The 12144-nt window shown below is 39.3% G+C and overlaps 1 protein-coding gene across 1 annotated transcript in view; it reads left to right on the forward strand.

Annotated features, from left to right (window-relative positions):
* Positions 1-12144, forward strand: part of CD53 (CD53 molecule) — a 66924-nt gene that overhangs the window by 34589 nt on the left and 20191 nt on the right. The window contains exons 2-3 of the mRNA XM_073615661.1: positions 8995-9071; positions 10810-10998. Of these exons, the coding sequence (XP_073471762.1) occupies positions 9012-9071; positions 10810-10998 (249 nt within the window). The 5' untranslated portion in view covers positions 8995-9011. The remainder of the gene's footprint in view (positions 1-8994; positions 9072-10809; positions 10999-12144) is intronic.

Here is a 12144-nt window from a genome sequence, read left to right on the forward strand (position 1 = left end):
CCCAGCATCTGAAACCTCTTATAGGGCCAGGAGGCGCCAGCGCAAAGGGGAAAAAAATACAACCCATTAGCCACATTCACCCACTGAGTTGGATAGAAGGGAATCCTGGTATCTCACCATCCATTATTCTTGAGGAGATATCTACCAATCTATAAATTATTATTATTATAATTATTATACAGGATTTATATAGTACCAACAGTTTGCGCAGCGCTTTACAATGTAGAGGGGGGGACAGCACAATTATGACCTAAAGCTGGCCATACACTGTCAGATATTGATCTGGGAGGTCAACAAATATACCCAACTACTATGAAGTTTAAGGCTTCACATAAAACACTTTTTAAAATTACTTTATAGGAAATATTTTCCTATAAAGAATCCTTACACCATAGCTCCCAACTGTCCCTGATTTTTAGGGACTGTCCCTGATTTGGAGCAATGTCCCTCTTGTCCCTCATTTTGGTCTGATCTATATAGATGTATATAAAATACACTTTCTATCTATCAAAAAGTGTTTTCCAGTGCTAAACCTTTCATCTGATTTCTAAATTGCTGCATTTGTAAATTCCAAAAGCCAATATAAATAAATAGTAGTGGTAAAAAATCACTTGTGGGTTCAACCAATCTTGTTTTTTTGTACAATTCTCCTTTAAGTGGCATGGCAATGGGGTGTGTCCTATGCCTGTATACTTTTGCTGATAGGTGTCCCTCATCCCCATCTCAAAAAGTTGGGAGGTATGTTACACTATATTGCTGACTCAAGTACTTAAAGTGTAACTAAAGGCAAAACTTTTTTTTTTTTTTTTTAATACAGTAAAGGAGGGTTATAACCCCTGTCAGTTTTTTTGTCGTCTGTATTGGGGAAATTTCCCTTCGCTTCCTGTCTCATTGTCAAAACAGGAAGTGAAAGGAATCCCTTTACATGGGGGAATCCTGAGGTGTCAAAAGGGTCACTAGCACTAGTTTCCCTATTAGAAGATTTTCCCTCTATTACTGTTCTGATGTCAACCCAAAATGTGAGATTTTATTTTTTTTACTTTCACTTTCACTTTCAATGATAATGGTAAACAGAATGGATAGAGAGGGCGAATCTCCCTATCAGGGGCACAAACAGCAATAACAACTGACAGGTATTGTCATCCCTCTTCACTCCATCCAATACTAAAAAAAAAAGTTTTACCTTTAGTTACAGTACATTTTAAGATATCTTGTATGGTGCCAACATTGGATATAAAACTTTGTCACAAACACTCACAAGACTTTCAGTTATCCAGTGCTCACTGTGAGCCATATTAGTCAATGTGCCCCCCACAATTATTCATTCGAAAAGTGCCCAGTGCTTGGAGTCCAGTTACTTCTGTTATCTTTTATAGAATGGTTATTGTGCTTAAAGTATATCTAAAGCCAAAATGTTTTGTTTAGTTTCTTCTAGAGAAGGGGGTCTTCAAACTACGGCCCTCCATTTGTTCAGGAACTACAATTCCCATCATGCCTAGTCATGGCTGTGAATGTCAGAGTTTTACAATGCCCCATGGGACATGTAGTTCCGCAACAGCTGGAGGGCCATGCTAGAGTAAGGAATACTTGTTTCCCGTCTGTGTTCTTTTGGGGAGATTTCTCTTCAATTCTAGTCTCAAAACACAACAGAAAATGAAAGGTAAAAGGAGATCTCTCTATAAGGCCCCTTTCACCATTTCTATGGAGATGGTTCATATCTCCACTCCAAATCACCTGAAGCCAAACGCCTGAGGCCCCTTTCATACTTATACGACTTGTTGTCCCACGATTTTGTACTGCAAAAACGTTTGACAAGTCATTCTCCATGATTTTCAATGACTACCATTCATATTGGCACGACTTTAAGTCGTGCCGACTTCAGAGTAGTCCCTGCACTACTTTGGTCCAACTTCCATACGATTTGTACTCCATAGACCTCAATGTTAAACTCTCAAGTAGCATGCAAATCGTACCTGAATAATATAGACACGATTTCAGCACTACTTTGTAATCACAAGCTGAGAATGGTTAATGCCAAAGTTGTGGCAAAGTCGTACAAAGTAGTACTGCTCCCAAATCGCGGCAAAATCGTGGCAAAATCACGATAAAAGCGCAGCACAATATCGGCCGCGAAATCGTGGTAAAATCGCGCGACTTTGAAGTTGTATAAGTGTGAAAGGGGCCTGAAGCTCCAAAAAGATCTGGAGCTTTTTTTTAGCTTAAATTGGGCAGATATGCGCATTTTTGTTGCGTCTTTATTCCCATAGAAATTCATGGAAACGTGCAATTTGCAAGTTTTTGTGCACATTCGCGCATTTTGACGCACTTTTTTGTTTGCGATTTCTGCTCAAATTAGAAAATGTAAAAAAAAAAGTGTAATAATATATGAATAAATTAATTTAAAATAAATACACAAATAACTATAAATCATCATGACTAATAATAATATATTATAAGAAAGAAAGAAATAAAAAATAAATAACCCCTAACCTTAAAAAAAGTATTAAATAAATTATTATTATTATTATTATTATTATTATTAATAATAATAATAAAATAATAAATACCCACACCCAAACAAAACAATACATTATTAATAATAATATTAATTATTATTATTATTATTATTTTTTTTTTGTGTTAAGGTTAGGGTATTTAGTTATTTATTATTTTTTTTTATTTTTATTATTATTATTTGTATTTTTTTTTAAGGGTTAGGGGTTAAGGTTAGCAAATAAATATTTATTTATTAATACGAAGTATTCATTTATTGTATTTATTTATTTATGATTATTTTTATTTATTTGTGTATTTATTTTACATTAATTTATTCATTTATTATTATTATTAGTAGTAGTAGTAGTAGTAGTAGTAGCATTATTAACACGCTAACCCTAGCAAAATAAATAATAAACAACCCCCTAACCCCAACCCCTAATCCTAATTCTAACCTAACCTTAAGGCTTAATGTACACGGGACATTTTACAACCTCTCCTGAACGATTTAACCTGACAGATAGTAACAGACATTTAAAAATGTCCGTTTTGCCACGTTTGCATGCCGCGTTTAGCCGTGTTTGCGTTTAGAAGCGTTTTTGTTTTTTTCAAATAGTCTAAAATGAAAAAACGACTGTAAACGAAACATGGCTAAACGCAAGTTACCGCTTTTACAAGCTGTTACAGGCATTTGGCGTTTCAAATACCTCTGAACATCCATCCTGAGCGCATTTTTTTGCTTTCCAAAAAATGATTCTAAACTCAACTGTCTAGAAACTACTATAAACTACCCCATGTACATTTACTGATAAGATAACATAGAGGAGAGTTCAGGGACAGCTGAAAAAAATTCCCAACTGCTCCTAAATGTTTGTTTACCAGCAGCAGTGTACATGAGGCCTTACTTTAACCCCTTACCCTAACAAAAAAAAATAGTAATAAATGAATAATAATGATAAAAAAAGAAATAAAATCTGATGAAAAAGCTAAAAAAGCTGAACAACCTAGCAACAAACTATGCAACAGATGATAGTTTTCACTATTGGCTAATAAAAAAAAAGCAAAAGCTCGAAAATACTGTATAAAAACACCCAAATCACATACAAAAACGCACTAAAATCCTTAAAAAAAATGCCAGAAAAATGCTCAAAGATGCTACGCTCAGTTGTAAATGTAACCTAATGCAGCGTACACACGGTCAGACTTTTCGACCGGACTGGTCCGGCGGACAATCCGATCGTGTGTGGGCTTCATCGGACCTTCAACTGACTTTTCCAGTCGCAAATCTGATGTACTTTAGATTTGGAACATGCTTCAAATCTTTATGTCGTAACTCCGGCGGACCCAGAAATCCGCTCGCCTGTATGCTAGTCCGACGGACAAAAACTGACGCTAGGGCAGCTATTGGCTACTGGCTATCAACTTCTTTATTTTAGTCCAGTGTACGTCATCACGTACGAATCCGTCGGACTTTGGTGTAATCGTTTGTAGGCAAGTCCGTTCATTAGAAAGTCCATCTGAAGTCCGCTAAAAGTCCATCGAAAGTCTGTCGGACAGGCCGTCGGACTTTTGTTGCTGAAAAGTCCGACCGTGTGTACACGGCATAAGAGAATTCAGGCAGTTATCACAAGAACAAGTGAGTTCCATCTATTTTGATTTTACTGACCACCAATGACAATGGTTATTAGGACAACGAGAGAGTAAATCACCCCATTGGAAAAACCGATGGTAATAAAAACCTGACAGGTTTTCTAACCCTTCACTGCGATATTCAAAATGTAAAAATAGCTTTAGATACACTTTAATAAAATATATTATACTGTAATGAAATATAAATTGTGGCTACTGGCTTTCAAATATTTTCTTTTCCTTTTTGTTTGGTTGACATTGCCACAATGGTCACACATTTAAAGCAATACTAAACATAAAATCAAACATGTATTTGGGTTCATAAAGTGCTGTTGGATCCTCTTTTTACATTTCATATCTTCATACCTTTACGTCACGCCAGGGGCCTGATATTCTAATGCCGCGTACACACGAGCGGACTTTACGGCAGACTTTGCCCGGCGGACGGGATTTCGTCGGACAATTCAATCGTGTGTGGGCTCCAGCGGACTTTGTTTGCTCAAAAGTTGTAAAAACATGTTTTAAATCTATCCGTCGACCTCGAGTCCGGTCGAAAAGTCCGCTCGTCTGTATGCTAGTCTGACGGATAAAAAGCCACGCTAGGGCAGCTATTGGCTACTGGCTATGAACTTCCTTATTTTAGTCCGGTCGTACGTCATCACGTACTAATTCGACAGACTTTGGTGGATTGTGTGTAGGCAAGTCCGTTCATTCAGAAAGTCCGTCGTAAAGTACGTCGAAAAGTCCGCCGGGCAAAGTCTACCGTAAAGTCCGACCGTGTGTACGCGGCATTAGATACAATTTTTTCAGACAGCGACAGAAAGGGCAGTTGGCAGAATCCCCCACTCCCCCTCCCCGCTTTTCCTCCCCTCTCTTACCTTTTTTTTTTTTTTTTTTTTTCACCACCTTTTCGTTTTTTTTTTCACACTTTTACCTCTTCTTTTTAAAACTTGGTAAGATCTTTACCACAGGCTAACCTTTTGGAAATATTTGTTGTTGGAAATGGCTCTCTTATCCCTCTGTGCCCTCAGCCTCCTTTGTGTTTGCGGCACATGGAAGGGAAGGGATGGATCAAGACCTAAATATTAGCCCCTTTGTACGTTGTTTATGTGATTTTCAAACCCTATAGGTCTGCTATTATACTGGTTACTTAAGTACATATTTACAATTTATATGCTATTACTAGATGCAGATTCTTCTTTGGTTCTTCGTCTTCTTTGGTGACTAAGTTTAATCACCCACACTTCCTTATAGGAATTGTTGATGTTACAACATGATTATGTACTATACGTGGAATTTTCCTACTGTACTTCCTTGTTCGTATAAAATGTTTATGCAACAAAAAACAAAACAAAAAACAAACATGTATTATATTGCAGCTTACTTAGATGTGGTGGTTGTATTCTGTTTTTTACCTATATTTTTACCTGGTGATCTGGCCAGTAAGGCTGTTATCTTTCAACTTCCTTTGAATGAATGAATGAATTAATGAATGAATGAATGATTTGTATAGCGCTGCAAATGCGAACTGAATCGCCTCAAGGCCCTAGATCCGTCCTGTGTTGTCCAGCTTCTTAGAAGAGGTAGGTCTTGAGTTTTTTTCTGAAGGCCTGATGGTTTTCTTACATTCGGATGTAAGTCGGTAGAGTGGCCGTGGTCCTTGGACTGCGAATCTTCGTTCTCCCTTTGTTTTGTAGCGGGGTTTGGGAATAAGGAGGGGGTTTTGGTTAGGAGATCAAAGACTGCGATTGGGTGTGTAGCATTTTATTTTCTCGCATAGGTATTGAGGAGCGTTTCCTTGTATGCATTTGTGGGTGAGGCAGAGGGTCTTGAAAGTGATTTGATTCTTTACAGTTAGCCAATGTAGGCTCCTCAGGGAAGGGGAGATGGATTCCCAGGGTTTTTTCCCTGTTAGTAGTCTTGCCGCCGTGTTTTGGATGAGTTGTAAGCGCGCATAAGCGACAGCAAACAAAGCTGTCCATGGAAAGTAGCATATGCTAAGAGGTCCAGATACAACTTTATTCCATTAAAAGTCAGGGGTACAATCATAAAAACAAGTAGCCAAACAAGCTGCTGTTAAGGCCTGTGCTTATTTTTCACACTGGATAAAATACTATTGTAGGTCCAGTATACTTCTGCTTTGTTCACATTGTTGCCAGTAAAGCCCTGATGAAGGTAGCGCTTGAACCCCTGAAATGCATTGGCTACTTTTTTGGATTGTACCCCTACCTTAACGAAATAAAGTTGTATCTGGACCTCTTAGCAGTGGTGTGGCACTTCAATTTCAATTCTCAATACATTACACTACAAGCCAAGCATACTGTGGAGATCTTCTGGGGTGTAGAAGCTGCCTGCCCAGGAACCAGATCATTTACATCAACATCAATACCTATTTTACAGGCGTTTTTTGGGGCGTTTTTCTGGGTGTTTTTGCAGAGTTTTGCAGCGTTTTTGTACAGGTGTTTTCAAGGTTAAAAGGTCACCAATGTAAAAGCAGTAAAACGCCTGTAATCTGCCAAAAAAGAAGATCCTGTACTTTTTTGAGCGACAGGCACTTTGCTTTAGGCGACAGAACGCTCAGATGTGAACAGGGGCCATTGAAATAAATGGAATTTGTCTCGTTGGGCGTTTTTAGAGCTCATGCTTAGAGCAGAAAAATGCCCAAAAACACCTAGATGTGAACGGAGCCTAAGATAACAATACCAATAAGATAACGCTACGGTCCACCGCTATCTTTCCACTTTCCTCAACTCATCCAAAGTAGCAGTTGTTCAGATTCAGACTCAGATTCAGAATACTTTATTAATCCCAAAGGGAAACTATTAGAATGCAGTTACATTCAACAAAGACAACACAAAATTACAGTAACGAATGGAAACTATAACAACAATAAAATTACCAATAACAGCAAATTAACACCAAATAAAACTATTAAAAATAAAATTATTACTATACTGTAATAAACCATACCATCCTATTAAAACATGACATAATAAATAAATAAATAAATAAATAATAATAATAATAAATAGATTGAAAAATAACAAAAAAATCAAACTACCAAAATTCAAATTTTACACCCCTTTCTCTAACATTACCCAAAAATCATTACACATAGTTAACTTATTTCCAAAACAATATAAAAACTACATAAAAATCTGGTTCATAAACCAGATTAAATCCTCACAACCACCACTCACAGAGAATTATATCATTTGATGACCACAAGCAAAAATGATTTCCTGTGTCGCTCTGTGGTGCATCATGGTTGTAGCAAGCTGTCACTGAAGGTACTCCTCAGACTGACCAGCATATTGTGGAGTGGGTGGGAGGAGTTGTCCAAGATTGAACGTACCTTGGACAACATTCTCCTCTCTAACACTGTTCTTCAAGACTCCAGCTCCAATCCAACAACATCACTGGCCTTGCAAATCAGTTTGAGTCTGTTGGTGTCGACCACCCTAAGCCTGCTTCTTCAACATGCCACCACATACAGGAGAGAACTGGCCACCAAGGTGGAGACAAACCATTTAACACTGACAGGGGTGCTTACAAGGGCCAGCTTTTAATATTTTGTGTAAAACCTTTATTCCAAAAGTAAAACAATTTTTCTGTAGCTACTTAAAGTGTTAGCTAGAGTTTGACTTGTTAGTCAAGTCCATTTAATTCTACTAGTGCATCTAACATTACCCCCTTCCTAGATTTCCCATGATGCTGTCCCAAGGTGTCCCCATTGCTCCTCCAATTGAGTGGAGACACCCTACGAGAGGAAGTGTGTTACTGGCTTGATTACTAGGTGAAAATAAAGAGATAACAGTCCCAAAAAAAAAAAAAACGATATCTTTGCTGCAAGTTGAAGTTGATCAATTGAGAAGGAAAGGAACAGTGAGTCCAAACCCCTGTCTTTTTCTCTCCCTCCTTTCTCCTCATGAATAAAAGAAAATGGAAGAAATTGTCAGCATGGAGCATAGAAAGAATAATAAAGCTGAACTCCAGGCAGATATAAAAAACGTGAATTAGTGCAGCTAGGTACTTGTTAATACATAATTAAATGTATTTTTTTATTGCAGCTAGTGTAAGTACCCAAATTTGTCTTGGTATTATATTATGGTAAGCTTCAATACTGTAGAGAAGGGGTCTCAAACTGGCGGCCCTCCAGCTGTTGCAAAACTACAAGTCCCATGAGGCATTGCAAGGCTGACAGCTACAAGCATGACAGGCAGAGGCATGATGGGACTTGTAGTTTCGCAACAGCTGGAGGGCCGCCAGTTTGAGACCTTTGATTAGACTGAAAGACTAGGAGTCAGGCGGGTGGCTTGCAGGGGAGGAGAGATAAGAGAAGGAGATGATCTCATCAGTCTGTTGCTGCCCTTTCATTGTCCAATCAGTAGGCTGTGGGTAGAGACAAGTTACCAATGTATTTCCTCTACAGCGTAAAACTGTAATAAAAAAAAAATGGTATTATCAGCCTAGCCATGCTGTGTGGCAGTTCCGTAAATCAAATATAAATAGGTTGGCAGGTAAAAGAGCTCTTTATGTGTGTGTATTTCATCTGTGTATATACAAGTTTCCCTAGAATTCATCTTTAATAAGTAGTGAACATATAAATGATGTCAGTTATATACTGTATACAGTACAATGGAATCTGGCATGTTTGACATGTTAGCGATAAGTCCTGTTTTTCTGATTATAAAGAATTATGTATTTTCCCTTCAAGGACAACCAAGACCCTTTTGCGCAATCTTTCATAAGTTAATATGTCAAAACAAAGTCAAATGGATATTATGTTATACTCTATTAATACATTGTTATATGCTATATTTCAAATGAATGCTAAGCACTAAAACATTATGTTCCTTATATTTTCAGACCTAAAAACTACAAAAATGAGCAAGTGTATCAAAGTGCTCAAGTATATGCTGTTTATCTTCAATTTATTGTTTTGGGTAAGTAATTCCTCCCAGTATTGTATGCAGTTGTTTTTTTATTAATAAATGTAGGCTAACCGGTTAATGATAATAGATTTTTAGTCTGAATGTGCTTAGTTGAAGTTCTCATGAGCACAGATCTCAAGCAAGTATTAAATATAAAACTACAATATCTTGAATGTATTTTGAATTATAAGACTATAATTTCTTGAATGTATATTCGCACCATGTCTGTTGAACTGCATTGATCTGAATAGAGCAGTAGTTCTCAACCTTTCTAGTACCGTGACCCCTTGATAAAATTTCCCAAGTTGTGGGGACCCCTAACAGTAAACTTATTTTCGTAGTGTGGGTTGTCAGCACCCAAGGCAAGACAAGTAATTTGCGCCCCTAACCCACGGACATTTAGCGCTCCCTGAGTCCCTTCCACTCATACAGTATTAAAGCCCCTTATCGTACATTTTAGGATATACCACTCTTTCACACTTATTGTTCTCCTTTCTTTCCCTTTTATCTCTCTCTATCCTAATTTCTTGTTTTTTTCCCCATCCCTCTTGCTAGCCATCTTACTTGTTGTTTCTCTTATTTTTTCTCTCCCTTTTTCTTTGTTCCTCCCCCTCTTTTCCTCTCCCTTCCACGTATTCTCTATTTGCATTCCTTCTCTTATTCCTTGGTGGGAGGGTGGGGGGATGGGATGAGTGGCAGTGCTGGTGGGGAGTTGGGATGAGTGGCAGTGCTGGGGGGGGGGGGCGGAGATCAGTGGCAATGCTGGTGTTGGGTGGGATCAGTGGCAGTGCTGGGGGGAGTTATGATCAGCCAAATTGGGTACTCTTGATCAAGGTCCTCTGCTGATCTGAGAACTGTAGTGGGGACTTTTAATGGCAACTATAATCACAGGTAGTGTTACTCACTAGGTCTTCCAACTTTGTGGTGTCTCACAGCTGTGACACCTGTGCCAACATCAGGAGATAGGGTCTCCTCCAGCCCCTCTCATTTCACATTCTTCACCAGCCAGCTGACCTCTAGTGTCTGCCCCCAGCCATGCTGTGAACTGAATGGGCGGCTGTGAAGAGGCTAAGTGGGCGGCCTGCAGGAACAGCCCATCTGGGTGGCCACAGGCTCCATGGACAGCCCTGCTGGGCAGCCGCGAAAAGGCTGGGAGAGCGATGCAGGCTTCAGGAACAGCCCATGATTTGGTGACCCCTGGCAAATCGCCATTTGACCCCCAGGTTGAGAACCACTGGCATAGATCAATGCTGGCTGAAGGCATGTGCACATAGAAATCAATTGTTATCTATGTGCCCTGTTCACCCCATACAAGTGCCGTGGTGTGTGCTGCATAAAAATGCAGCATATATGCATTGTTACACAGTGCAACTCATTACCCTGCATTGCACAGCATGGCACAGCATGGCAGCTCGTAGCAAAGGAATCTCCTTTTGAGCAGCTTGGAGTTGTTTTTGCATTTCGATTGAGTTGATATCCAGTTCTAAAGCAAATAAGTGTTGATTTCTATGCAAACAAGTAAAGGCAACCTGTGCATTGCCCAGTGGCTTCCTATGACTATATAGTCTTGTGCAACCATGGTAGAGGCCATCATCTATGCCCATTTCCCATTTGATATATATTTTTACATCTACAAAGTGCATGTCTGGCAACTTTCTAATAACAGCTTGTTATTTTTATGAATGAAGTTTTAACGTATTACAAACAATACTTTAATGGTCTTATGATGTCTTGTTTCTATTTTTTACAGGCAATTGGATGCTCTGTCATAGCTATTGGAATCTACTTTGTCGTTCATAACATCTATGGGAGCCTATTTCCAAACATTCCATCTCTCACAACTGGCAATATCTTAATTTTTTTTGGATGTGTTATAATGGTATTTGGATTTGTAGGATGCATGGGAGCGATTAAGGAGAATAAGTGCCTACTTCTCACTGTGAGTATTGACTTTTCTTTCTGAAGGTTATCCCAGGATGCCAAAGAGAGCATCAATATTTGCAGGGGGAAGGAGTTGTTTTGCTACCAGAACAAATTTGGGAAGCCCTTACAATCACTCTTGGGCACAATGACAGACCGTAAAGCAGTGTTCATTTTGTGGACGAAAATATTTTCGGCATAGTTTTCGTCAGCTGCATGTTTTAAGTGATGAAAACTAAACAAAATTAAAGTTAGAATTAAGTCAATTGACGAAAACTATGATGAAAATCAATACCAATTTTAATTTAGCCGTTTAGTACATTAATTTAGTACATTTTAGTCAACTAAAATTGAATGGGTTTAGTTAAATTGTAATGCAATGTTTAAAGGAGTTGTAAAGGCAGGTTTTTTATCTTAATTCAATCAAAGTATTAAGATAAAAAAACCTTCTGTGTGTAGCAGCCTCCCCAGCTCCCCCCAATTACTTACCTGAGCCCCATCTCTCTCCAGCGATGTCCACGAGTGTATTAGCCATCCGGGACTCTCTTCCTGATTGGCTGAGACACAGCAGTGGCTCCAATGGCTCCCGTGGCTGTCAATAAAAGTCAATTAGCCAATCAGAAGAGAGAGGGGGTGGAGCTGGGTCAGGGCTTTGTGTCTGAATTGACACACAAAGCTGTGACTCGGCTCGGGTGCCCTCATAGCAAGCTGAATTATACTTTGGGGATGGGGAGGTGACCTTCAAGTGGGGATGGGGAAGTAAATGGGAGTGAGGGAGTGCACAAGGCAGGGTGCATTATACTTTGGGGGTGGGGAGGTGACATGCAAGTGGGGATGGGGAAGTAAATGGCAGTGCACAGGGCAGTGTGCATTATACTTTGGGGATGGGGAGATGACCTGCAAGTGGGGATGGGGAAGTAAAGGGAGTGAGGGAGTGCACAGGTCAGGGTGCATTATACTTTGAGGATAGGGAGGTGACCTGCAAGTGGGGATGGGGAAGTAAAGGGAGTGAGGGAGTGCACAGGGCAGTGTGCATTATACTTTGGGGATGGGGAGATGACCTGCAAGAGGGGATGGGGAATTAAATTGGAGTGAGGGAGTGCAAAGGGCAGGATGCGTTATACTTTGAGGATGGGGAGGTGACCTGCAAGTAGGGATGGGGAAG

The sequence above is a fragment of the Aquarana catesbeiana genome, linkage group LG02, assembly GCF_042186555.1.
Source record: "Aquarana catesbeiana isolate 2022-GZ linkage group LG02, ASM4218655v1, whole genome shotgun sequence".
In the NCBI taxonomy this organism is placed as follows: domain Eukaryota; kingdom Metazoa; phylum Chordata; class Amphibia; order Anura; family Ranidae; genus Aquarana; species Aquarana catesbeiana.